The 27,343-nt window shown below is 67.3% G+C and overlaps 2 protein-coding genes across 2 annotated transcripts; both read right to left on the minus strand.

The window, feature by feature from the left end:
* Positions 1 to 5,881: 5,881 nt before the first annotated feature.
* On the minus strand, positions 5,882 to 12,793 carry NTRK1 (neurotrophic receptor tyrosine kinase 1). The gene is made up of 16 exons (XM_075524945.1): positions 12,745 to 12,793; positions 12,554 to 12,625; positions 11,969 to 12,037; positions 11,515 to 11,867; positions 11,195 to 11,391; positions 10,985 to 11,111; positions 10,575 to 10,904; positions 10,312 to 10,333; positions 9,990 to 10,041; positions 9,636 to 9,738; positions 9,090 to 9,236; positions 8,844 to 8,974; positions 8,587 to 8,759; positions 6,835 to 7,075; positions 6,260 to 6,418; positions 5,882 to 6,168 (listed from the first exon to the last, which is right to left on the minus strand). Exons 1-16 carry the CDS (start codon positions 12,765 to 12,767, stop codon positions 5,983 to 5,985), a joined length of 2,385 nt encoding a protein of 794 aa, XP_075381060.1. The 5' UTR covers positions 12,768 to 12,793; the 3' UTR covers positions 5,882 to 5,982.
* On the minus strand, positions 12,775 to 27,014 carry INSRR (insulin receptor related receptor). Its single transcript, XM_075524718.1, is given in 22 exon segments — positions 12,775 to 12,809; positions 17,194 to 17,327; positions 17,512 to 17,646; positions 17,720 to 17,849; positions 17,936 to 18,095; positions 18,221 to 18,331; positions 18,410 to 18,639; positions 19,943 to 19,992; positions 20,132 to 20,243; positions 20,971 to 21,133; positions 21,820 to 21,956; positions 22,096 to 22,283; positions 22,428 to 22,511; positions 22,641 to 22,830; positions 22,964 to 23,131; positions 23,210 to 23,448; positions 23,599 to 23,725; positions 23,795 to 24,009; positions 24,096 to 24,240; positions 24,393 to 24,535; positions 24,623 to 24,935; positions 26,468 to 27,014. Coding segments are annotated over 22 exon segments (3,750 nt in total). The 5' UTR covers positions 27,009 to 27,014.
* Between the last annotated feature and the right edge of the window lie 329 nt (positions 27,015 to 27,343).

The raw sequence follows: 27,343 nt of genomic DNA on the forward strand, positions 1-27,343 counted from the left end.
TTTTTTTTTTTTCTGGCCAGAAACCAGTGGGTTTTGGAACAAGAAGATCGCCGGGGACGCTCGCACACGGCGCTGGGTGGGGAGGGGTTCCGTGGGGACGTCCCGGCGTGGCCCCTCGGCCGGGTCCCGGTGCTGAAGGGTGTCCCCGTCCCCCGGGGGGTCTGCGGGGACCCGTGACCCCCTCGGCAGCGGGGCCAGCCCTGCCCGCCCCACGGCCGGTGACGGCGGGACTCTGCGCGGGAGCGGATGGAGAGCGTGGCACCGCCGAGGGCGGGGAGCCCTGTGCACCCCCCCGGCTTCTCCTCCCTGGAGGTCCCCACCCGGCGCTGGCACCCATGGGTGCAGGCCTTGATCTGGGGTTTCCCGCAGGGCTGGGGTGAGCGGACGGGACCCCCGGCCGAGGGGCTGCTGCTCTGGTGCTGCGAGGGGCAGCGGGGACCGGGGCTGCCTTCGGTTTAACAGCAGCATCTGGCGGCAGCGCGGAGCAGAGCCTGGGCCCCGTGCCCGGCAGCCCGGGCACTCATCGTCCCTGCATCCCGGGATCCCGGGCACTCATCGTCCCTGCATCCCAGGATCCTGGGCACTCATCATCCCTGCGTCCCGGGATTCCGGGCACTCATCATCCCTGCGTCCCTGCATCCTGGGCACTCATTGTCCCTGCATCCCAGGATCCTGGGCACTCATCATCCCTGCGTCCCGGGATCCCGGGCACTCATCGTCCCTGCATCCCGGGCACTCATCATCCCTGCGTCCCGGGATCCCGGGCACTCATCATCCCTGCGTCCCGGGATCCTGGGCACTCATCATCCCTGCGTCCCTGCATCCTGGGCACACATCATCCCTGCATCCCAGGATCCTGGGCACTCATCATCCCTGCGTCCCTGCATCCTGGGCACTCATCATCCCTGCGTCCCAGGATCCTGGGCACTCATCATCCCTGCATCCCGGGCACTCATCATCCCTGCGTCCCTGCATCCCGGGCACTCATCGTCCCTGCGTCCCTGCATCCCGGGCACTCATCGTCCCTGCATCCCGGGATCCCGGGCACTTATCATCCCTGTGTCCCTGCATCCTGGGCACTCATCGTCTCTGCATCCCAGGATCCTGGGCACTCATCATCCCTGCGTCCTGGGATCCCGGGCACTCATCATCCCTGCATCCTGGGATCCCGGGCACTCATCATCCCTGCGTCCCGGGATCCCGGGCACTCATCATCCCTGCGTCCCAGGATCCCGGGCACTCATCATCCCTGCATCCCGGGCACTCATCATCCCTGCGTCCCTGCATCCTGGGCACTCATCGTCCCTGCATCCCAGGATCCTGGGCACACGTTGTCCCTGCATCCTGGGATCCTGGGCACACATCAGCCCTGCATCCCTGGTACACATCATCCCAGAATCCTGGGCACCCATGGTCCCCACATCCCGGGCACACATTGTCCCTGCATCCCAGGATCCTGGGCACACATCGGCCCTGCATCCCTGGCACACATCATCCTGGGATCCCGGGCACCCATGGTCCCCACATCCTAGGCACACATCGTCCCTGCATCCCGGGATCCTGGGCACACATCATCCCCACATCCCGGGATCCTGGGCACCCATGGTCCCCACATCCCGGGATCCTGGGCACACATCATCCCTGCATCCCGGGATCCTGGGCACACATCGTCCCTGCATCCCGGCATCCCAGCCACACACCATCCCTGCATCCCGGGGTCTCTGGCCATGCGTTTCCCCTGCATCCCGACACCCCGGGATCCCCGGCCATACATCGTCCCCAGCTCCGGGGCTCCCTGGCCTTGCATCACCCCTATATCCCGGGCTCCTCAGCCGTCTGTCACCCCTACATCCCAGGGATCCTGGCCATACATCCCCCCTTCATCCCGGGATCCTCAGACATATATCACACTACTAACCTATATCCTGGGGATCCTGGCCATACTTCCCCCTACATCCCGGGATCCCCAGACATATATCACACTACTAACCTATATCCCAGGGATCCTGGCCATACATCCCCCCTACATCCCGGGATCCCCAGACATATATCACACTACTAACCTATATCCTGGGGATCCTGGCCATACATGCCCCTACATCCCGGGATCCCCAGACATATATCACACTACTAACCTATATCCCGGGGATCCTGGCCATACATCCCCCTACATCCCGGGATCCCCAGACATATATCACACTACTAACCTATATCCCGGGGATCCTGGCCGTACATCCCCCTACATCCCGGGATCCCCAGACATATATCACGCTACTAACCTATATCCCGGGGATCCTGGCCATACATCCCCCTACATCCCGGGATCCTCAGACATATATCACACTACTAACCTATATCCCGGGGATCCTGGCCGTACATCCCCCTACATCCCGGGATCCCCAGACATATATCACACTACTAACCTATATCCCAGGGATCCTGGCCATACATCCCCCTACATCCCGGGATCCTCAGACATATATCACACTACTAACCTATATCCCAGGGATCCTGGCCATACATCCCCCTACATCCCAGGATCCCCAGACATATATCACACTACTAACCTATATCCCGGGGATCCTGGCCATACATCCCCCTACATCCCGGGATCCCCAGACATATATCACACTACTAACCTATATCCCGGGGATCCTGGCCATACATCCCCCTACATCCCAGGATCCCCAGCCTCGCGTCACCCCCATTCCGGGACTCCTGGCCAGGCAGCTCAGCACCGCGTCCATGTGTCCCCCCCCCCGTGCCCAGCCGCCCCCCGCTCCCAGCAAGCGCGCGTACATTAGCCGGCCTCAACTGATGTCAAGGCGCCGTTAATTGCCTCTCCTCGTTACAGTAATAGCTCTAATCACTCATAACGATTTTCACGTCCCAGGGTGGCTCAGCTGCCCCCCCCCCCCGCCCACCCGGGGGCTCCATTAGGATCAAGCCCACTCGCAGGCGGGGGGTCCACAGTGGCCGCCCCAAAATGGCTCTTCCCACAGCAGGGCTGGGCACCGAGGCCATGGGGGCTGCAGGCGCGGAGGGGTCCCAGGCTGGGGACATCAGTGCCGGGACAAGCTGGGGACATCTGGAGCCGGGGACCTGGTGTGGAAGTGACCCCCCCCCCCCCCAATGCTCTTAAATAAGGTGTCCCCAGGGCAGCGGGGAAATATTGCTCGGGGACACTTCAGCGGCACTTCAGCTGCGTCTCAGCGCCGAGATGCCTTTGCAGCCCCCCTGAGACCCCCGGTGCCAGAGGGGACCCCCAAGTGCACTTAGGGGCAGCTGGGGGCTGCGCAGGGTCCAGCCCCCCCCGGGACCCTCGGTGCCGGGACGCAGCTGCATCCCCAGCTCCGATGTCCCCCAAAACCGTCCACCCCATCCTTGAGGGGGGCGTAACCCCCAAACGCACGGCTGGTCCCCTTATGGGGCACCTGGGGGGTCCCCTTAGGGGCTTCTGGGGTGGGGTGGGACCCCCCCAGGGAGCAGACCCAGCTCCGCCGGGGTCCGAGCCGGCAGCATCGGGGAGCAGGAGGGGCGGCTTGGCCAGGGGTGGGACCCCCCAGTGCAGGACGCGACCGCGGACCACCGATGGCTCTTGGCAGCTGCGTTGGCTGCAAGAGGCAGAATCGGGCCCGGGACCCCCCAACCCTCATTAACCCTCGTTAGCGGGGCCAGGCCGCGGTGCCGCTGGGGCGGGCGGCTTTGCCAGGGAGCGGAGCCGTTAATTACCTCATTGCCAGAGTCCATTACCGCTCCCCCCGGAGCGGGTGAAATGGAGAAACTGCGGCAGGAGAAAGTGGGGGGGGGGGGAATAAAATCAATCAGGGCTGAACCCTTCAGGGAGAGGGGCTGGGGAGGGGGCTTAACCCTTTCCCTGCCCATCCTAAGGGGGAAACTGAGGCACAGCCACCCCGTGAGGGAAACCGAGGCATGGCTGCGGGGAAGCCCACCCTGCTCGGGGGGGGGGGGGGGGGGTCACCACGGCGCACGGTCCCTTTTGGGGCGTTGGTCTGCGGCAATCTGCGGCGCGGGGCTGGAAAAGCTCAAGGTTGTAATCTTGTTCCTTCCTCAAATTAGATAAAAGGGAAAAAGGCCATAAATCAACGCGGGCAGCGATTACAGAGACCCCAAGGAAGCAGGCGGGGGGCTCTGCCAGCCGGGCTGCGCTCGAGCAGGGCCGCATCCTGCCCACGCCGGCTCCCCACGACCCTCGGCAAAGATCTGGGGGGGGACCCTCGGCTGGGGGCTGGATCCGGCCCCGCTGCGGGGTTTGGGGATGGACGACAGGCTGGGAGCCACGGGGCGCTGGGCACGGCTCCGGTTTCCTCCAGCTCTCGTTGTGCCACATCCAGTCCCCGGCCGCCCGGCACAGCCGTGTGCCGTGCCGGCCCCAAGGCCCTCAGCACCCGCCGCAGACCCCCCGGTTGCTCCCGCCTTGCACCGTGCCTCAGTTTCCCCTGTGACCCCGCTTTCCTCCTGCTTATCTCAGGTCGGGGTGGGTAACAAAGGAGCTGCCAGGGCCCTGTATGCGCTGCCTAATTAGCCAGATGAAATCAATTCAGCTCCATTATGGTCAGATCCAGGTCTCAACCATTACCAAAGCGGCCGGAGAGCCCGGGGAAGGATGATGGAGTGGAAGCTACAGGGCATGCGATAACCCCCTGGCTCCGATGAGGGGGTGCGGGGAAGGGAGGGCTTCACCCTTTAATGAGGGGGTGGGGGGTGGCTTTGTGCTGTGAAGTCCCATCGCCCCCCCGGACCCTTTGGCGAGGGGACCCAGGCGTCCGGGCTGGGGCATGGGGTGGGAATCCCTGGAGAGATGCCCGAGGGGGTCCCCACGGCACGGCCAAAAAAAACCCCCCCAAAAAAATCGCTCTCTGGGCTGGGGACGGGGACATCGTCCCTGCATCCCTGGCACACATCGTCCCTGCATCCTGGGCACACATCGTCACCGTGTCCTGGGATCCCTGGCACACATTGTCCCCGCATCCCTGCATCCTGGGCACACATCATCCCCCCATCCCCGGCACACATTGTCCCCGCATCCTGGGATCCTGGGCACACATCGTCACCGTGTCCCGGCATCCCTGGCACACGTTGTCCCCGCATCCCGGGCACACATCGTCCCCGCATCCCTGCATCCCGGGCACACATCGTCCCCGCATCCCTGCCCGGGCACACATCGTCCCCGCGTCCCGGGATCCCGGGCACACATCGTCCCCGCATCCCGGGCACACATCGTCACCGTGTCCTGGCATCCCTGGCACACCTCGTCCCCACATCCCCAGCACACCTCGTCCCCGCATCCTGGGATCCCTGGGCCACCACGTCCCCTCCAGCTCCTCTTCCCCAGTCGGAGGCTCCCTGCTCCAAAAAGCCCCTTTCTCTCCCCAAAAGCCCTCCATCCCACCCCGTGCCCGGCGGACACCCCGGAGCAGGCGGCTCCCAGCGCACGGGAGAGACGGACAGTTTTATTATCGACCGGTTTCACTGCGGAGCGGGCGAGCGCGGGGTGTCCCCGCCGGCCGGGGGACGAAGGAGCAGCCAAGCCACGGGGTGCCCCCGACCCCCCTGCAGAGCCGAGCCCCCCCGGCTCCCACATCGGCATGGACCCAGTGCTGGAGGGGCTCTGGGCTCTGTCCCCCCCGCCCTGAGCAAACCCACATCAGCCAAGCGCCTCCGTCCCGGCACGCCAGGGAAACGCCAAGGAGCCGGGCAGCGTGGCCACGACCCCGGGGGGCACAGCCTGGGGGGTCCCCCAGACCAGCCCTGCAGCCCCCCACGGGGGTGAGCTAGCATTTTCCACTATAAATAAGGTTTCAGCCCTCTCCCCCCATCAGGGCATCAGTCCAGGGGGCTCCGTTGGGCGGGGGGAGACCCCAAACCCCCCTGGCTGACCTGGCAGGGCGAGCCACGGCCCCGGGCAGCGGGGAGGGCAGGGGGGGCAGCGGGGAACGGAGGCTGGGTGGGGGTCCCCGCTCAGCCCAGAATGTCCAGGTAGACAGGGGGGGTCTTGACAAGGGCCTGGAGGCGGCTGTGGATCTCCTTGATGGGCCGGCGTTGCTGGGGCTCCCGCTGCCAGCAGCTCTGCATGACGGCGTACACCTCGGAGGGACACGTGCGGGGACGCTCCAGCTCCCGTCCCTGCGTGATGCACTCGATGGCCTGCGGGAACCAGGGAGGGAGACGGAGTACCCCCACCCCCGGGTACCCCCGGGGGGGTCTGCCGCCATCCTCATCCTCCCCGCTCGCTCACCTCGGTGTTGGAGAGCTGGTACCAGGGCTGCTTCCCGTAGGTGAAGATCTCCCAGAGCACCACGCCGAAGCTCCAGATATCGCTCTCGGTGGTGAATTTACGGTAGAGGATGCTCTCGGGGGGCATCCAGCGGATGGGCAGCATGGTCCTGCCCCCCACCTACCCACAGCGGGGCCATCAGCGGGGCAGGGACCCCCCCCCAGCCCTAGCCCTGCTCATTAATCACGCCTCAGACTAGATAGAAGGAAGAAGTTCTTTACGCTGAGGCTGGTGAGAAGCTGGCCCAGGTTGCCCAGAGAGGTGGTGGATGCCCCGTGGCCGGAAATATTCAAGGTCAAGTTGGACGGGGCTCTGGGCAACCTGATCTGGTGGAAGGTGGCCCTGCTCGTGGCGGGGGGGGGGGGGGTTGGATTAGATGACCTTTAAAGGTCCCTTGCCACCCAAACCGATTCTACGATTAAATATGGATGGAGACGGGGTGGGAGGCAGCAGCGAAGAGGGAAAATTGAGCGTGGCCCCCCCAAGCCATCGCGGAGCTGGAAGGGAGGGAGGGGACAGCTCACCAGCCCGCTCACCCGGTAATAGTCGGTGCTGTAGATGTCCCGGGACATGCCGAAATCCCCGATCTTCACCACCAGGTCGTGGCCCACCAGGCAGTTGCGGGTGGCCAGGTCACGATGGACGAAGTGGAGGGAGGCGAGGTAGACCATGCCCGAAGCGATCTGCGTGGCGATCTGCAGCATGTGGCTGAGCGTCAGCTGCCCGCGGGGCTGCCCCTGCCCCTGCTCCAGGATCTTGGCGTCGGGGCCGTGGGACCTGCCGGGGCAGAGGGGCTGCTCGGAGCAGGGGACGAGCGAGACGGGGTGGGGGGGCGCATACGGGTGGGGGGCGCGTACGGATACGTGTGCGGGAGAGGGCGTGCGAAGGGCTGTGCACACACGTGCCGGGAAGGATGCGCACGTATGTGTGCACGCCGGGGAAGGGTGGGCACGTGCATGCACGCGTGCCAGGGGAAGAAGCGCACGCGTGTGTGCACGCACAGAGGGGAAGGGCACGCACAAGTGTGCACACGTGCCGGGGAAGGGCGTGCATATGCGTGTGCATGCACAAGGGAAAGGGGTGCGCTTGTGTGCGTGCATGCCAGGGAAGGGTGGGTACAGTGGTGCACACGCACACGTGTATGCATGCATGCCTGGGGAAGAAGTGCACGTGTGTGTGTGCATGCACAAGGGAAAGGGGTGCGCTTGTGTGCACGCACACAGGAGAAGGGCACACACATATGTGCATGCGTGGCAGGGAAGGATGTGCACATGTGTGCACACGCACAGGGAAAGGCATGTACGTGTGTACATGCACACCAAGGAAGCGTGTGCACATATGTGCACACATGCCAGGGAAGGGTGTGCACGTGTGTGCATGCACAGGGGGAAGGCACGCACATGTGCAAACACACACGTGTGCATCCTTCCCTGGCACGCGTGCACACAAGGGAAAGGCGTGCACTCGTGTGCACACATGCCAGGGACGGCCGTGCACGTGTGCATGCACAGAGGGGAAGCACACACACATCCGTGCACACATGCCAGGGAAGAGCGTGCACACGTGTGTGCACGCACGGGGGGAAAAGCACGCGCTTGTATGCATGCATGCCAGGGAAAGTTGTGCACACGTGTGCATGCACACAGGGGAAAGGTGCGCACACACGTGCGCACGCACAGGAAAAAGGCAGGCGTGTATGCGCGCGCGTGCCAGGGAAGGGCACGCACATACATGCACACAGGGGAAGGGCGTGCACGCGTGTGCACGCACGTGGCCCATCACACCGGCGAAGGCTGCGCGTCAGGGGGTGCGAGCCCACGCGGGCCGGGTGTGAAAGCGTGGCGGCGCGAGGCGGGCCGGGGGCCAGCGAAGCTCCGGCCGCCTCCAGCCGCTCTGCCTTTGATGCCGAGCGCGGCCGACAGCCGTGCCGGGGCGGCCGCGGCCGGGAGCTGGGGGGGTTCTGCTCGGCAGAACCATTAATGCCAACTCCCATAACAATAATCATAAAAGCCACGTCTCAGAGCTCATCGCGCGGCCACTAAAGCGATGCCTCTGGCAGCCCCCCCCCCCCCCCCCCGTCTAGCAGCAATACCTGGGGGGGCAATCGAAAAGTCTCTGCTTATTCCAGCTGATGGCCAATCTCTCTCTATTTAAGCCTCTCAGACAGCTAATCTAATCAATATTGCAAGGAGGGCTGCATTAGCAGGGAGCAGGCTGGCTGCGCTGATGGAGCGGCAAATGAGGGGGGGGGGGACACACACGCACACACAGGACCCCCCCCAGCCCACCTGAGGAAGCGGTTGAGGTCGCCGTGCTTCATGTACTCGAAGACCATGATGAGGGGTTCGCCCTCGGTGCAGACGCCGTAAAACTTGACGATGTGTTCGTGCTGCAGCACCGTCAGCAGCTCGGCTTCGCGTTGGAAATCCAAGCGGGCGCTTTCCGTCACCTCCTTCAGAGCCTGCTGGCACACGGCATCAGCCCGGCACCGACCCCCCCCCCCCCCCCCAGCATCGCGTGTGTCCCCCCCCGCCTCCTTCCTCACCTTCACGGCCACCAGCATCTTCTCCTGGGCCGGGAGGAGGTTGTAGCACTCGGCCAAGAAAACCTTCCCGAAGGCGCCTTCGCCCAGCTCCCACTTCAGCACGATGTCCCGCCGCTGCACGTGGTGCACGCCTGGGGGGACCCCCGCCCGTCAGTGGCCCCCCAGGCCGGGGATGGATGCGTGGGAGGGTGCTCGGGGACCGCCGTCGTGTGTGTGTGTCCCCCCCCCCCCCGTCCCAGCCCTTACAGGCATCGCAGAAGTACTGGGGGTTCTCGATGAAGTTGCTCTTCAGCCCCTCCAGCTTGCTCTCGGCCGAGGAGAGGGGGCTGCTGCCCAGGTTCATGAAGTGCAGGGACATGGCCAGGTCATCCTCTTGGGCCAGCACAGCCGAGCCTTGCGGGGACAAGGACAAGGCCATCGGGGGGGTCCCGTGGCTCCCCCCCCCCCCCCCCCGCCCCCAGCCAGGGCGGCCAGTGCCAGGCTCTGCCGAGCATCCCCCCGGCCCCCGGGGGCCAGCCAGCCCGATCAAACCCATTTAGAGGCTGAATCCATTCCAGGAGTGAATTAGCAGCTGCTGCCCGCGCTGCTGGGGCGAGCCGGGGCACCCCGCCACGGTCCCCAGCCACGGTCCCCATCCACGGTCCGGTCCCCGCAGGGACCGCCACCCCCCGCAGCCGTGTCCCAGCCTGGGTAGCCGGCACGGCCCCGGCCGCCCCGTAGATGCCGGAACCGGGGTGTCCCTGTGCCACGGCTCGAATCCCCCGTGGCACCGGGCGAGGCGGGGGGACTCACGGTTAATGCCGAACTTGGACCGGCGCCCGCACTTGTTGAGCACGATGAGCATGACGGAGAGGAAGAGGCAGGCGAACACGGCCAGCGCCACGGCCACCGAGACCTGGCGACGACAGGGACGGGGCTCAGGTTGGGGTCCCGCCAGGTCCCTTCTCCCAGCCCTCGGCGGGGCTGAGATGGCCACAAGTCCCAGGAGCTGCCGCAGGGGAAACTGAGGCACCGGGATTCTGCCCTTCGTCCCCATCGCGTGTCCCCATCGCACCCGGCTCTGGTTTGGCTGTCTCCTAAGGATTTGTCCCACCCTCCCGCGGGTGTCCCGGTCCCCCCAGCCCAAACCACGGAGCAGCCCCTCACCCCGAACGCGTGCTCGTCCGTTGTCTCCACGGGCCCCTCCAGCGAGCTGTTCCTGGTGCCTGCGGCAGGGAGAAGGGTGCAGGGTGAGCGTGGGGTCCCCCATCCCCTCGGGTGGTCCCGGCAAGGCGGGGGGCCAGGATGGCAACACTCCTGCGATGACTCTGCACCCTCAGCACAGGGTGGGGGTACCCCAGGATCAGCCCTGGGGGTGGGGGGGGGGGGGGGTGGGGGGGATGCACAGTTTGGGAGAGGAGGGGGGCTGTGGCAGGGGGGTTGCGCCCACTTCAGCGGGGACCCCGCGGGGACCGGCGTGCCCGGTCACTCACCCAGAGGAGACAGAGACACTGGCGCAGCCCAAAGGGAGAGAGAAAGGAGAAACACTCGTTATTCCCCAGGCGAGAGCACCCCATCCGTCCCCCCCTCGCACCCCTGGGGAAACTGAGGCACGTCAGGGCTTGCTCGGAGCCGGAGCCAGGTACAACCCGCTTCGCACGCCAGCGCGAGGAGAGACGCGGCGCCGAGGCCGGGGCAGGGGGGGAAACCCCCCAGGCAGCCCCCCCCTGCCCGGTGTTTGCCGGCACCTACCGGGGATGGGCTCCTCGGGGCTGAAGCTGAAGGGGTTTTCCATGAAACGCCCCTGGACGCTGCGGGCAGCGAAGCCCAGGGGGTTGCGGACCAGGAGGGTGTAGTTGCCGTTGTTGACGTGCGTGGGACGGTTGAGCTGGAGGCAGCCGTGGAGGACGGTGGAGTTGTGCTCGTACTCCACGATGCGGGTGTGGATGTAGGGTCCCTCGGTCAGGACGGTGCCGTTGAAGAGCCAGCGGATGCTGGGGACGGGATTGCCGTCCACCGAGAAGGGGATGCACCAGAAGTGTTGGGGGATGGCTTCGTGCAGGAGCAGGATCACAGGGGGGACTGGGGGAGACAGAGCCGGCTGCGTCCCTGAGCCGGACCCCTCGCCCGGACCCCACGCTGGCCCCCTCCGGGCTGCTCACAGGTGACGTTCAGCACCACGCTGTCCTCCGCCGGCCCGGCCGCGTTCTCCGCCCGGCACGTCAGGTCTTTGTGGTTGAGGTTGGAGGAGACGTTGCTGATCTCCAGGACGATCTCCCAGTCCGAGAGCTGCGGGGAGCACCGGGACGGGGTGAGCAATCACCCCCCCCCCCCAGAGCTGTGCCAGCTCCCGCATCCCGTGCCCACCCCACCAGCAAGAGGATGCTGCGGCGGGGACGGTGCTGCCGGGAAGGTCTTGCCTTGGTGATGACGGGCAGCTCGGGTCCCACCTCGGGGAGCACCCATTCCCCGGCGGCCGGCGGCTCGGCAGCGATGCGGCAGGTGAGGTTGACGCTGTCGCCTTGGCGCAGGACCACCTCGGGGTGCTCGATGCGGACGGTCGGGGGCTCTGCCGAGGAGAAGGGGGTGAGCGGGGCCGCATCCCCCCCCCCCCCCCCACATCCCACGCCGAGCGGCTCAGGAGGGGAGACAAACCCAGCACCCAAACCCGCCGGGGTCCCCTGCCACGTACCGCAGGCGCGGAGGGGCTGGCTGCCCAGGGGGACCAGCACGCTGCCCTCCCAGCAGCCCAGCGACTGGTTCCCCAGTTCAGCCCGGCTCCCGTTCTGCCAGAGCTGCAGCCAGCGCAGGCCGCAGGAGCAGTTGAAGGGATTTCCCACCAGGATGCTGAGATGGGGCAGGGAAGAGGACGAGGGGTCAAACGGGCTGCGGCGGCCCGGGCTCCGGGTCGTACGCAGGCGGACGCGTCCCCAGCTGATCCTGCGCCGGGCGCTGCCGGTGCCGCCGGACGCACCCAGGGCCAGGCGCCGTGCCACGCGTGCCGTCCCCGTCCCCACGCCTGCGGCTGTCAGAGCCGCCATCTCGCTGCGTCCCCAGCCCCATCCCTGCCTCCGCGTCACCCCGGGGGTGCATCCCCAGCGGGGGATGCTCCGCACCCGCCTTCCACCCCCCCCCGCATCACTCACAGCTCTTGCAGGGGCAGATGCTGGAAGGGTTTCCAGGAGAGGCTTTGCAGCGCGTTGGAGGAAAGATTCCTGCCGGGACAGACCCCATCAGCCGCCCCTTCCCACCGCGGACCCCCGTCCCGCATCACCGCACCCTCGCGCAGGGTCCGGCCGGGGCACGGGGCAGCACCGGGGCCACCGCTGTCACACCGTGACCAAGCAAAACCACCTCTGCCAGGGTGCCACCAGCCTTCAGGCACCTCCCTGCGAGGGGGGAGCCCCACGCACCCCAGGATAGGGTCGTCCCCCCCCGCTCTCTGGGGTCCCTTCCCGCACCAGGGCGGCACGGAGCTCCCGGGGGGCCGGCAGCTGCCCGCACGCCTGCCCCCGATCGATGGTTTCCCACTCAGCGGCAGAGCCCCACGCAGCCCCCCCGGCCCAGCTGATGTGCCGACGGGCAGCGGGACACCACGGATCGATCCTGCCCGGGCGCGGGGACCAGCCACCCTGCGCCAGGGCCGAGCGCCTGCGGGGGTGCGGGGGCCCGAGCCCCAAAACTTGGGGGGTGGGGGGCTTGGGGGTGGGAATTGGGGGGGGAAAACTCACACGTGGCTCAGCCTGGGGGTGTCCACGAACGCGTCGGCAGAGACGTGCTGCAGCCCCGACCCGGAGATGGTGCTGGAGGAGGGAAGGGCTGAGCACCCGCACTGGGGACCCCAAATCCCCATCCTGAGTGTCGTCCGTCGTCGTCCCCCCCCCCGTTTCCCTGTGCGGGGACCCCACCCCAGGGTGCTCACAGGCTCCTGAGGTCCCGCAGCATCCTGGTGTCAGCCCGGGTCAAGGTCGTCAGCGTCTGCTGGTTCTCGATGACGCTGGAAGGCAAACGAGGGGGGATCGGGGGACCAGCCACAGGACCCCCCCATGCCAGGGGCTGCCAGCCGAGTGCGGGGCGAGGGGAGCGGGGGGGGGGGGGCACGGCTCTCCCCCTCCCCAGGCTGTGCCTGCACTACCCTGCGCCAGCCGGCGGTTGGGGACGGGGAGAGGGCCGGAGCCGAGCTGCCCTGCTGTGCCTCAGTTTCCCCTGGGCAGACAGGGATGAGCTGGGAAGGGGGGGCCGGGGCCGGCGGCAGGCGATCCTGCTGGCGCCGAGTCTCCGGCCGGCACATGCCGTGCGGGCCGGGGCTGAGCTGCCGCTTGAAGCCCGCCGTCTCACCCAGAGAGCGAGTTTGCCGGGTCTCAGCCCCGCTCCGCCATGGGTCCCCACCTTTCCTCGCACCCCACGGTGTCCTGCGATGTGGCGGGGGTACCGGCTGTCCCCCCCCTCCCCTTTTCCCAAGGCAGGGGGTGAAGGAAAGCCCCTTTGCGAGCGGGTGCGGGGTTTTCCCACCTGCCCCACCCCAGGGGCTGCTCCTGCGCACCCCAAATTGTCAGGGATTCAGACCCACACTGAGGGGGTTTTGGTCCCGCTGACCCCCGTGGGGGGGTCCCTACCGCCACCCCCACGGATGAGGACGTGGGGATGGGAGGGACAAGGGAGGCTGGGGCAGCGGGACGGCCGGGGGTCTCTCGGGGGACCACCATCCCCGCCACCACCCACCCCACCCCGGCAGCCAGCAAACAAAGACCTGGCAGCGCCCCGCGGCGCAGCATCCCCTGGCACGTGGGGAAACTGAGGCACAGAGACGTGCCGCAGCCAGCCCCCGGCAATGCGGCACGGCCAGGGCTGTGGCGGGGGGAGGACCCAGGCGTTCGGGCACCCCGGTATCACCCAGCACCCTGTACCCCCCCCCTCCCAGCACCCTCCTCGCCCCTGCTCGCTCCAGCTCTCCTCTCCCCACCACGCGTCCTGGAGCAGGGGGATGAGCGAGAGCAGAGGAGATCCCCCAAACCAGCAGATTCGGGGTGCCCCCCCTCAGCATCCCAACCCTGAGACCCCAGGGCAGGGTGACAGCCCTGCCTGCCACGGCATGGGTGCTCCCTGCCTGGGGACCCCGCTGTGCCCTCGGCCCTTCGCTGACATGGCTGCGGGAGGGGGCAAAGAGCTGCCCCCGGCCCCTCACTCCCTCCCTGGGGGGATGCAGCAGGGACCCCCCCTCATCTTTGCAGCCCCCAACGCCTCCCACCAGGCAGCCCCGCTCCCCACAGCGATCCCAGCCCTGTAGCAGATCCAGCCCCACCGTCCCGGTCTCAGCCCCGTCGCGCTCCCTGCTCCATCGCTGCCCCAGCCCAGCCCCATCGCCCCGTCCCAAGCTCCGTCCCCCCCAGCCCCATTGCCCCCACCATCACCAGCCCCCAGCCCCATCCCCCCAGCCCCATCATCACTGCATCCCTCAGCCCCATCACCCCGTCCCCCAGCCCCATCACCCCCAGCCCTACAGCCCTGTCCCCCAGCCCCATCACCCCCAACCCCTCTGCCTGGTCCCCACGCTCCATCACCCCTAACCCCATCACTCCCAGCTCCTTCACCCGGTCCCCGGGCTCCATCACCCCCAACCCCATCACCTCCAGCCCCCTTGCCCGGTCCCCGAGCTCCATCACCCCAACCCCATCACCTCCAGCCCCCTTGCCCGGTCCCCGAGCTCCATCACCCCCAACCCCATCACCTCCAGCCCCCTTGCCCGGTCCCCGAGCTCCATCACCCCCAACCCCATCACCCCCAGCTCCTCCACCCAGTCCCTGGGCTCCATCACCCCCAGCTCCTCCACCCGGTCCCTGAGCCCCATCACCCCCAACCCCATCACCCCCGGCCCCTCTGCCCGGTCCCCGAGCTCCCTCACCCCCAACCCCATCACCCCCAGCCCCCTTGCCCGGTCCCCGAGCCCCATCACCCCCAGCTCCTCCACCCGGTCCCCGGGCTCCATCACCCCCGGCCCCTCTCTGCCCGCTTCCCACCACCCCATCCTCACTCACACGTCGGTGAAGCCGCCGGTTCCCAGCAGCCGGGCCAGGCTGCCCACGGTCCCGGGCTCCCGGCAGAGCAGGGCACCGGCGCGGGGGCAGCGGCAGGGCCGGGGGCAGGGACCGGCAGCGCCCGGGGCGGGCAGGGGCAGGGGCAGCAGCAGCGCGGCCAGGCAGAGCCAGGCGGGCAGCGGCGGCATCGCGGGGCCGGGGCCGGTACCGGGGCCGGGGCCGGTGCCGCCCGCCCTCGCCCTTGCCCGGCAGCCCGAGCACGGGACCGTGCGCGGCTTAAAAGCAACGCAGGGAGCGGCCTCCCGGGAGGGGCCGGCGGCTCCCCCCGCCCCGGCACCGCCCCCGCCCCGGCCCCGGAGACCCCCCCCCGGCCCGCGGGGCGGATGGAGCGGCGGGGCCGGGCCCCCCCGGCACTTACCGGCGCTCGGGAAGCCCCCGGCCCGGGGCGGGGCTCGGCCGCAGCCCTGCCCGGGGCCCCCCCGTCCCATGGAGGGGGTGTCCCGCCGCACACGGGCACCGAGCAGGGCGCCTGCCCGCACCCTGCCCGCACCCTGCCCGCACCCTGCCTGGGCACCCGTGCCGTGCCTAGACCCCCGCACCCTGCCTGCCTGCACCCTGCCTGCACCCTCTGCCTGCACCCTGCCCAGAAACCTGCACCCTGCCTGCATGCCTGCGCCATGCCTGCACCCTGCCGGCACCCTGCCTGCACGCCAGCAGCCTACACTTGCAAACCTGCACCCTGCAACCCCAAAGCTGCCCCCCACCCCCCACAAAATCAGCGTCCCGGCACCGGCACCCCGCTCCAGCACCCCCAGCCACACCGGGGCACACGCGTGCACACACATGCACGCACGAACACGCAAACCCCCCACCCCCCCCAGGACCTGGCTCCAGCACCCCCGGGCTCATGGGGCCACCAAGAGCCCCCCAACCTGTCACACCCCCCCAGGCCGTGCCCCCAAAATCTCGAAGCCCGACGGAGCCGGCCTGGCCCGGGCTCTTCCCCCGGCACCCCGTTATGTTGTGGTGCAGAGAGGCTGGAGACAGGGGGGACGTTTGGTGGCACGGTGGCCCTGTCCCCAGCTGTCACCCCCCGGTCGGGACCCTCCTCCCCGGGGAGGCAGGGCCCGGCTGGTGCGCACCCACCGCTCTCCCCCCGTGGGTCCCCATCCCCACCCAGCTGCTGCCTGTCCCCGAGCCCATCCCAAAGCTCCGCAGGGGGGGCTCATCCGTGCACTGAGTTTAGCACGTTCTCAGTCTGCGCTACTCCCGCACGGCTCAGCCCCGGGGCCATCTCCCACTCCAGCCCTTGGTGGCACCCATGGGGCCGCTGTCCCCCCCCGGGGTGACCCCCTGTGAGACCCCGCCGGCCCCCCCCCAGCAGCCCCCCCCAGCAGAACAGGCCAGTGGCTGCCGCCCGCCACGTCTTCCCAAATTCCACCGCTTTGACGTTTTTCCCCAGAAACGCCCCCGGTTCGGGCACCGCAGGGCAAAGCCGCAGCCGGGGCGCGCAGGAAGCAGATGGGGCTGGCGGGGGTGGGGAGCGGAAAGCCCCATCTGCTGCCCCCCTCCCCCCCCCCCCGTGATCCCCCCAAACCAGGCACTGCCACGGCTGAGCTCCGTCCCCCTTTATTCATGCTCATCCCGCGGCCACAGATTAGACAGCGAAGCCCCTTCCGTGGACCAGCACGGCCCTGACACTGGTCCCAGTGCTGGGGACTGGGCGGGGGGTGAGGGCAGCCCCAGGCGTCTCCCGCTGCAGGGCCACCCTGTGCCTCAGTTTCCCCACCTCTAAAAGGTGGTGGTGGGGGGGGGTCGCGTTACTGACCTGTTTGCCGGGCAGCTGGGGAGCGGCGGCGGAGGTAGGTTGGTGGGGGGACCCCAAACCCCATTCCCCACCCCTAGACTCCCATTTCCCCCCAAAAAAAGAAAATAAGGAAAGACCAGTGCCATCTTCTCCCAAGCGGCAGCCCCCCACTCCCTCCCCCCGACTTGGGGCACCCCAATTTATTCCCAGGGGAAATGCACCCCACGGAGCATCCCGGCTTTGCCTGCCACCCCCTTCCCGAGGCACCCGCTCCTCGGCCGGGCCCTCGGCAGCAATAAATAACGCGGGGGAGTCCCAGTGGTGGGGGGGGGGGCGGCCGGAGGAGGCCGGGGGGTGCAGAGTCCGGCGCGGGTCCGAGGACACCCCGGGGGTCAGAGTCCGGCTGTCCCGTTGGGGAGCCAGCCGGGGCTGCGGTCCTTGTGGGCAGGCAGGGGGGACGCGGGGGGCTCGTCCTCCCGGGGGGACTGCTCCGTCTCGGCGTCGGAGGGTTCGCCCGAGCTGCGCCGGCGGTTCTCGGGGCTGTAGAAGAAGGAGAGGGTGCGGAAAGCGGGTGCCATGTGGTCCTTGATGCTCTCCAGGAGCTGGATGAAGGAGGGGCGTTGGCGCGGGTTCTGCTGCCAGCACAGGCACATCAGCTCGTGGCTGCGGGAGAGAGGGCGCCTGCTGGGTTTGGGGGGGTCCCCGGCACCCCGCGGCCATCCCAACACTGCAGAGACCAGAGGCCAGGGTGATGGGCTCAACGCCAGTTCCCCCCCCCCCTCCGCCCCCCAGCCTTTACCGCAGCAGGGTGAGGGTCCAGGGGGGGGTCTCCCCCCCCACCACTCACAGTTTGTCGGGGCAGTTTTCGGGCCGCTCCAGGACGCCGTTGTCCATGACGAAGCGCAGGACCTGCTCGTTGGACATGCCCTGGTAGGGCTGCTCGGCCAGCGTGGCGATCTCCCACAGCACCACGCCGAAGGACCTGCCGGCACGCCGCCGCTCAGCCGGGGGACGTTCCCCAAATCCCCCCGGGCTCCCCCCACCCCAACACCTACCAGACATCGGACTGTGTGTTGAAGATGCCGTCCTTGAGGGCCTCGGGGGACATCCAGCGGACGGGGAGCAGCCCCTTGCCCCCTTTCCGATAATAATCCGTCTCGTAGATATCCCGGGTCATGCCGAAATCTGGTGGAGGAGGAAGAGGAGGAGGAAGGCGCGAGCACCGGGAGATGCGGGACCGGCAGCAAGCCTGCCCGCCGCTGCCCACCCACCTCCGATCTTGACGGTGAAGTCCTCGGACACCATGCAGTTGCGGGCGGCCAGGTCCCGGTGCACGAACTTGTTGGCGTTGAGGTACGCCATGCCGTCGGCGATCTCCCCCGCCATCTGGATCATGTCCTTGAGCGATGGCGGCGGCAGCCCAGGGTTGTTCTGCACCGTGCACAGAGAGTCGGGACTGGGGGGGGACACACACACACACACGCCGGGACCCCCCCGGGAACGGGGCGGGCACCCCTTCATCCACGGGGCACTGCAGCACGTGGCCAGCCCCTCACCTCGGCGTCAGGCCTGAGCGAGCGCAGGTAGCTCTTCAGGTCCCCACGCGTCATCAGCTCCATGATGACCAAAGCTGGCTGGCCCTGGGACACGACGCCGAGCAGACGGACCTGAGGGGACAAATGGGGTGGCACGTGAGCAGCCGGACCCCCCCGTGTCCCCTCCCTCCCCTCTGGCCGCCCACCTACCACATGGTGGCACTTGAAGGCTTTCATGACGGAGGCCTCATTGAGGAACTCGATGCGCTCCCGCATGGTGGCCAACTCATTGACCGTCTTCAGGGCCACCTTGGTCTCCTCGCCCTCGGTGACCAGCCCCAGCGCCAGCCCCTCGTACACCATCCCGAAGGAGCCCTGCCCCAGCTCCCGGATCACCGTGATCTTCTCCCGCGACACCTCCCACTCATCGGGGATGTACACTGCGGGGCAAGGGGGGACCAACCCATCACCGTCACCATCACCGTCACCATCTCTGTCTCAACCCCCATCCCCTTCTCCATCCCCATCCCCATCTCCATCTCTATCTCCATCTCCATCCCCATCTCCATCTCCATTCCCATTCCCATTCCCATCCCCATCCCCATCCCCATCCCCATCCCATCCCCATCTCCATCTCCATCCCTATCTCCATCCCCATCTCCATCTCATCCCCATCTCCATCTCCATCCCCATCCCATCCCCATCTCCATCTCTGTCCCCATCTCCATCTCTGTCCCCATCTCCATCCCCATCTCCATCTCCATCCCCATCCCCATCCCATCCCCATCTCTATCCCCATCCCATCCCCATCTCCATCCCATCCCCATCCCCATCTCCATCTCCATCTCCATCCCCATCTCCATCCCCATCCCCATCCCCATCTCCATCCCCATCTCTATCCCCATCCCATCCCATCCCATCCCCATCCCATCCCATCCCCATCTCCATCCCATCCCCATCTCCATCTCCATCCCCATCCCATCCCCATCCCATCCCATCCCATCCCCATCTCCATCCCATCCCCATCTCCATCTCCATCCCCATCCCCATCTCCATCCCCATCCCATCCCATCCCCATCTCCATCTCCATCCCCATCTCCATCTCCATCCCCATCCCCATCCCCATCCCCATCCCCATCCCCATCCCCATCCCCATCTCCATCCCCATCTCCATCCCCATCCCATCCCATCCCATCCCCATCCCATCCCATCCCATCCCCATCTCCATCTCCATCCCCATCCCCATCTCCATCCCATCCCCATCCCATCCCCATCCCATCCCATCCCATCCCCATCTCCATCCCATCCCCATCTCCATCTCCATCCCCATCCCCATCTCCATCCCCATCCCATCCCATCCCCATCTCCATCTCCATCCCCATCTCCATCTCCATCCCCATCCCCATCCCCATCCCCATCCCCATCCCCATCTCCATCCCCATCTCCATCCCCATCTCCATCTCCATCTCTATCCACACCTCCATCTCCATCCACATCTCCATCCCCATCTCCATCCCCAACCCCATCCCCATCCCCATCTCCATCTCCATCCCCATCTCCATCCCCATCCCCATCCCCATCCCCATCTCCATCTCCATCCCCATCCCCATCCCCATCCCCATCCCCATCCCCATCCCCATCGCCACCCCCATCTCCATCTCCATCCCCATCCCTGCCGGCATGGCCCCAGCAAGGGAAGGAGCAGCAGACCCCACGAGGACGCCCCCGCCCATCCCCACGTACTGTCCGAGGCACTGAAGTACTCGGGGTTGACGGAGGCGTAGAGCGTCCCGCTGGGGTACCCGTCATTGCTCCTGCGAGGGGTGGGCATCACTCAGAGGATGGGGGGCGAGGGCACCGTGCCACCTCCCCACGACCCTTCCCCAGCCCTGGCTCGGCTGGATCCGGCCCCAGCCCAGCCCGGGGGGTCGCTACCTCTTCTTGTTGTAGAAGAAGATGAAGATGGCGAGGCAGGAGATGAGCACCATGAGGACCACGGGCGTGACGGTGAGCAGGACGTAGAAGCTGCCGGACTCCTCCTCGGCTGCCGGGAGCAGGCGGCCGTGGGCCAGGGCCCGGGCACTCATCCCTCCCCACACGTTGCAGGGACACTTGTCCCACCACCACCACCACCACCACCACCACCACCACTGGGCCAGAGAGGGGAAGCCCCCAGCTCCCCAGACCGGCAGCACCCACTGATCTCGGGGTGTCCCCATCCCAGAGTGTCCCCCAGTCCCCTAGATCCCCCGGCCCGGCAGCATCCCCCGACCCCCAGCATCCCAGTCCAGCAGCATCTCCCAGTGCCCCAGCATCCCAGTCCAGCGGCATCTCCCAGTGCCCCAGCATCCCAGTCCAGCGGCATCTCCCAGTGCCCCAGCATCCCAGTCCAGTGGCATCTCCCAGTCCCCCAGCATCCCAGTCCAGTGGCATCTCCCAGTCCCCCAGCTCCCCAGTCCAGCGGCATCTCCCAGTGCCCCAGCATCCCAGTCCAGTGGCATCTCCCAGTCCCCCAGCATCCCAGTCCAGCGGCATCTCCCAGTGCCCCAGCTCCCCAGTCCAGCAGCATCCCCTGACCCCCAGAATCCCAGTCCAGCGGCATCTCCCAGTCCCCCAGCATCCCCAACCCTCCATCTCCCCAGCCCACCAGCATCCCCCAGTTCCCCAGTGCCCCGATCCAGCAGCACCCCCTGCCCCCCAGCTCCCCGGCCCCACAGCCCCCCCTTGCTGCCTGCCCCACGGCCGGGGACCCCCCTGTCCCCCGCGGGTACCTGGCCCCAGGATGTAAAACTTGACGAGCCCCGTCCACGAGCCGTTGCCGGCCAGCGAGGTGGCCCGGACCTTGGCCGAGTAGTTCCCCGGCTGGAGCAGAGCCAGGTGCCCCCCCCCGTACTTGGAGTAGCGGTGGCGGGAGACGCAGACGACGGTGGTGACCTCCTGGGGGGGACAATGCGGGGATGGCGAAGGGGGCTTCATCCCCGCCCCCCCGCCCCCCCCCCAAGCTGTGCACGAGCCTCGGGGGAGGGAGATGGGATGGGATGGGATGGGATGGGGAAGGGATGGAGATGGGATGGGATGGGGATGGGATGGGATGGGATGGAGATGGGATGGGATGGAGATGGGATGGGATGGAGATGGGATGGGACAGGATAGGACGGGATGGAATGGAGATGGGATGGGATGCGATGGGATGGGACAGAATGGGATGGGATGGGATGGGATGGGATGGGATGGGATGGAGATGGGATGGGATGGGATGGGATGGGATGGGATGGGATGGGATGGAGATGGGATGGGACGGGATGGAGATGGGATGGGATGGGATGGGATGGAGATGGGATGGGATGGGATGGAGATGGGATGGGATGGAGATGGGATGGGATGGGATGGAGATGGGATGGGACGGGATGGAGATGGGATGGGATCGGATGGAGATGGGATGGAATGGGATGGAGATGGGATGGGATGGGGATGGGACAGGACGGGACGGGACAGGATGGGACGGGATGGGATGGGACGGGATGGGATGGGATGGGGATGGGATGGGATGGGATGGGTGCTGTGCCCCCGTAACCAGACCTGGCAGGGCGGGGCAGGGGGTGCCGCGGGGGGGCCCTCACCTCGCTCTCACGGCTGTACTTAATCTCGTACTTGAGGATGAGCCCGTTGGGGTTCCTGGGCTCTTCCCAGCGCAGCAGGACACTGTTCTTGCCGGCCGGCTCCCACGTGACGTTGCCGGGAATGTTGTCAGCTTGCACTGGAGAGGGGGACGGAGGGGGTCAGCTCCTGGGGGCATCGCCCAGACCCCGACCCGCTGCCAATCCCCCGTCTCGAAGGCGCCAGGACCCCAGAGCATTCCAGCGTCGCCGAGGCAGGGGGAGGCTGCCGGGACGTACGCTCGGGCATGGTCCTGGCGAAGACGAAGGTGGCGGCGCTGCAGCCCACGGTGTGCGCGGCATGGTTGCAGGCGTGGATGTCGATGCGGTACTCGGTGAAGTGCCGCAGCCGCGACAGCACCGCCCGGTCGCGTACCACCTTGTCCTCGAAGATCTGGAAGTCGGGTTTGGGCTCGCCCCCAGCACGGCTTGGGGCCGGCGGCTCCTCCGAGGAGACGTTGGCCGGGGATGTGATGGCCACCACGTCCCTGCGCCTCTTTGGGGTCCTGCGGGAGATGGGGACAGGAGGCGGTGGGGAGCCAGGATGCCTGGGTTGTCCCCCAAAATCGAGCAGAGGAGGGGATACCCTCCAGGCTTCTGTGGTCCCCGCTCACCTCTGCGGGTTCTTGTTGATGGACGTCACCTTCCAGGGTGGCCTGAGACAGCGGGAAATCGGTTAAAGGATCTGCCAGGAGCAGCCACCGGACCCCCCACCCAGGGCAGACCCACGCACCCAGCCTGGGGTACGCCCCGTGACATGGGGACCCCCCCCCCCCGGACAGCACCTGGGGATGATGATGGAGTTGTGGAGGAAGTTCTCAAACTTCTTCTGGAAGGACTCGGTTTCGCCCTCCATGCGGAGCTGCCTGTCGGCGGGGCGACAGGGGCAGCACCGCTCCTCGGCGTCCTGCTCCACCTCGGGGCCGTCCCCGTCCCCGAAGCGGGTGTCCGCGCTGCTGGTGGGCAGCTTCAGACCTGCGGGCAGAGACGGGCAGGGCTGGCAGCGCTGCCGGAGCCCGGCTCGGTGGGAGCATCTTCATCCCACCAGCGTCCCCGGCTGCTGCGTTCAACCTGCCTGCGCTGCCCTGCCTGCCCTGCCTGCCCTCACCTTTGTGGCAGTAGTCGTTGACGTAGAGCTCCATGTCCTCGGCCAGCTGCTGCCACAGCACCAGGTAGTAGGTGATGTTGCCGTTGCGTTGCGTGGGTGGCTTCCAACGCACCACGATGTGGGAGGAGGAGTTGGACATGGAGATGACGTCCCGGGGCACCGTCGGGGCTGGGTGGACAACGGGGGTGTCAGTCCGTCTTTGGGGGGCCACCACGGGCATCCTCGGCCCCCTCCCCGGCCCCTTACCTGCCGGCATGGTGCGGATGTAGACCACCTCGCTCTGCGCCCCGTAGTTGCGTCCTTCCTCGGCGGTGGTGAGGGTGATGGCGCGGACGAAGATGGCGTATTGGGTCCAGGGGCGGAGGTTGAGCAGGGCCACCCCCGGCGCCTGCTCGCTGCTGAGCGGCAGCTCCACATCCAGCACGTTCCAGCTCTGCGCCCCACAAGCGTCCTGCCCCACGTACTCTGACACGTTCTGGAAGGGTCTGCCCCACACCAGGCATGGGGGAGGGTCCCGGGACCCCCCTGAGATCCCCCCGCCGAGGTCCAGCAGCCCACCAGCGCACAAGGACGCCATGGGCTGGGGTCCCCAAGCCCTCTGCGATGGGGACAAGTGGGGGACGGGGACCACTTACGACTCCTTGTAGTAGACGATGAAGCTGAGGAGGTCCCGGTACTCGGGGGGCCGGTACCGCTCCCACTTGAGGAAGATGCGGTCGGACTCGGTGACGTTGGAGATGAAGCGCAGGGTCTGGGTCTTGCCTGTGGAGGGGTGGCAGGGTTCGGGCCGGGGGTCGCGGCACTGCCAGGTGTCCCCGTCCCCGTACTCACAGGACGCCCGGTCCCCGTTGGTGCGGGGGTTGATCTCCGCCTTGTTCTGCCGCCCCTTGGTGCCCGTCACCTCCTCCATGCGGTAGATCTCGGCCAGGCACAGCTTGGGGTTGAAGGCGAAGTACATCTTGCCCACGGGGATGGAGAGGACGTGGTGGCTCCAGTCCCAGAGCTGCTGCAGGTTCTGGTTGTCCAGGACGTACAGGGTGTAATTCCTGGAGGAGGAGACAGGGACGGAGGCAGTGGGCACGGGCACCCCCAAAGCCACGTGTGTCCCCCAAACCCACACCCCGTTCCTCACCCGTCCACCATGGAGTCACCACGGATCAGCTTGAGGTTCTTGAAGAAGGACAAGGAGACAAGGGCGAAGGAGTGCTTGATCTTCAGGAAGCCCGTGATGGTCTCGATGAGCCCCAGGCTGCTCTGCAGCTCCGAGGCCAGGTTATCTGGGGACAACCCACGGCCGTGAGCTCGGGGAGGTGGGCACCCCCCCATTAATTCACCCTACAAGGGAAAAGACCCCCCTCCTTCACCCCCCGCACCCCGCGGCAGCTCTCCCACCCGGGGCTGGTTGCGGGGGGCCGGATGCGGCACTCACAGCCCCGGCGGATGTTCACGATGAGGTTGCCCTCGACGAGGGTGCAGCCCCCCAGCTCCTGCGCCGCCCGCGTCGAATCGATGGTCTTGGTGCCCACCTTGCACTCCTTGGGGCACAGCCCCTCGCACTTGTGGCAGAAGATGCTGCGGGCAGGAGGACGGGGACAGGACGTCAGCCGGCCGCCATGCCACCGCTGTGCCCGTGCCGGGGGGCGCCGGGGACCCCCTGACCTGCTCTCGTTCCTGGTGTAGCCCGAGGGACACTCGGAGAGGCACTGCCGCCGGTGGATGACGAACTTGGAGGCGTCACGGGGGTTGTCGGAGACCTTGCGGAGGCTGGCGCAGTACTCGGCGGTGACGCAGCGCCAGCCCTCGTACTCGTAGGTGCGGGGCGGGCAGGAGGGCAGGCAGTGCCCGTTGAAGTGGAAATGGCGGCAGGCGACGCAGGCTCGGTTGTCGCGGGGTCGCCCGCAGCCCCCCAAGCACTCGGCGTGGCAGCACTCGCCCGCCGCCGTACACGCCGAGCCCACGCCGCAGGGGCACACTGCGGGGAGAGAGGCGGCGGCGTGGGCGAGGAGGGGGCAGATCGCCCGGTCCCGGGGTAGCACAGCGGGGCAGGGGTCCAGGGTTTGCTCGGGGGGGGGGGAGGGAAGAGGTGGGAAGGGCTGGGGGGGGCTGCTGGCACCCTCCGGCTCTGGGGGGCAAGGGGAGAGGGGTGGAGGGATGGAGGGAGGGATGGAGGGACGCAAGAACGGATGGAGGGATGCAGGGATGAAGAGGATGGAGGGATGGAGGGATGGAGGGAGGGATGGAGGGATGGAGGGATGGAGGGAGGGATGGAGGGATGAAGAGGATGGAGGGATGGAGGGATGGATGGAGGGATGGAGGGATGGAGGGATGGATGGAGGGATGGAGGGAGGGATGGAGGGACGCAAGAACGGATGGAGGGATGCAGGGATGAAGAGGATGGAGGGATGGAGGGATGGAGGGAGGGATGGAGGGATGGAGGGAGGGATGGAGGGAGTGATGCAGGGATGGAGGGAGGGATGGAGGGAGGGATGCAGGGATGGAGGGAGGGAGGGATGGAGGGATGGAGGGATGGAGGGAGGGATGGAGGGAGTGATGCAGGGATGGAGGGAGGGAGGGATGGAGGGAGGGATGCAGGGATGCAAGAACGGATGGAGGGATGCAGGGATGAAGAGGACGGAGGGATGCAGGGATGGATGAAGGGATGGAGGGACGCAAGAACGGATGGAGGGATGCAGGGATGAAGAGGACGGAGGGCTGCAGGGATGAAGAGGACGGAGGGATGCAGGCATGGATGGAGGGATGGAGGGATGCAAGAATGGATGGAGGGATGCAGGGATGAAGAGGATGGAGGGATGCAGGCATGGATGGAGGGATGGAGGGATGCAGGGATGGACAGAGGGACGCGAGGCTGAAGTGATGGAGGGATGCAGGGATGGAGGGAGGGATGCACGGCGGGATGAAGGGCTAGCTGGATGGATGAAGGGAGGGATGCGGGGACAGACGGAGGGATGCGGCAACGGGTGGAGGAACGGAGGGATGGCCAAGGGGCGAGTGGACGGACGGACGGGTGGGTCGACGGGTGGATGAAGGGCTGCCCGGATAGACGGCAGGACAGACAGATGGATGGGGTGAGGCTCAGCCCACGCTGAGCCCCAGCTGCCCAGCGCGGCCGGTGCCGGGGCAGCGGCCGAGGTTACAGCCCCGATAAGGATCTGTGTTTATAGTACATATTTCATTACCAGCTCTCCTGTTTACAGCAAACGAGCCCGTATTTACCTCGCCGCCGGGAAAACACGGCACCCGGGAGCCGGCCTCTCCTCCGGAGGATGATACAGCGCGGATCCGGTTACCCCCGCCACGCTGCCAGCGCGGCACGCTCCCGGCGGCAGGGGAGCCACGGCCACGTGCCGGGGCCTGCCATCCCCTTGCGGCTCCACCAGCCTTCCCCAGTGCCCTCCCAGTTCACCCCACAGCCGCCACAGTGCAAACCGGCACCATCCCGGCAAAGCGGCCGGCACGATCGAGCCCCACGCCGCCGGCACCCACCTTTCTGGCAGTAGCTGGACGTCCAGCAGCGATAATCGAGCTGCCCGTTGACGCTGGTCTGCGCACACGGCTTCTCCACGTCCAGGATGCCCGGGCAGACGTCGGCGCACTCTTCGGCCAACTTATTGCCGACGATGTAGGTGTTGTCCACGGCGTCGGGCAGCAGCAGCCCCCAGTCGATGGTGGAGAGGTGGCAAAGCTCCTGGTTGCGCTCGATGCGGACCGAGCCGCGCAGGACGTGGCCCAGGCTGTGCAGCCCCACGTCCCGCAGATGCGGCATCTCGAAGATGACCAAGGCGTAGCTGAAGAAGAGGTTGGTGCCGCGGATGACGGAGAGGTTGGGGAAGAGATCCCGCAGGCTCTCCAGCCCGTAGACGCGGAAAAGGAGCAGGTACTCGGTGATCATGAGCAGGCGAGGGAAGCTGAGCCCCCGAAAGTCCTCGGCGCCCGTGGTGAACATCAGCAGGATCTGCAGGTTGCCCTCGATGATGGAGCAGTTCTCCAGCTTCTGGAGCTGGGAGACGTCGTTGCGGATGTCCATGCTGCCACAGACTGGGGTGGCGAGAGGGGGGGACCCCGTGGGCAGCGGGGACGGGGCAGCTGCCCCCCTCGCCGCCACCAAGGGACCCCCCCCAGCCGCGCCCCATTGCTGGGGCTGCAGCGATGCTCGGGGCGGGGGGGCGAGGGGGGGTGTTTTAATATCCCGGCCCTGCCCGTCAAACGTCGCCGCAATTGGTTCGGGCGGGCGGGGAGAAGCGAGCGGCTCTGACAGGCAGCCGCCGCGCCACGGCTCTCCGGGGCACGACGCGTCCGTCGGCGCGGCAAGCGGTGATGCTAACGAGGTCTGGCTGCCCGGGCGGCCGTCTCGCCCCGTCT

The sequence above is a fragment of the Mycteria americana genome, chromosome 25 (genome assembly GCF_035582795.1).
Source record: "Mycteria americana isolate JAX WOST 10 ecotype Jacksonville Zoo and Gardens chromosome 25, USCA_MyAme_1.0, whole genome shotgun sequence".
NCBI lineage: Eukaryota > Metazoa > Chordata > Aves > Ciconiiformes > Ciconiidae > Mycteria > Mycteria americana.

Bases quoted from the DNA above. Each gene is read 5' to 3' on its own strand.
- NTRK1 (XM_075524945.1), bottom strand. From the start codon at position 12,767: ATGCTGCGGGACCTCAGGAGCCT. The intron at 12,038-12,553 runs GTGAGTTTTCCC...CTGTCCCGGCAG, and splicing joins ACCCCCAGGCTGAGCCACGT to GAATCTTTCCTCCAACGCGC. The intron at 6,169-6,259 runs GTGAGCGAGCGG...TGGTTCCCGCAG, and splicing joins ACCAGCTCTCCAACACCGAG to GCCATCGAGTGCATCACGCA.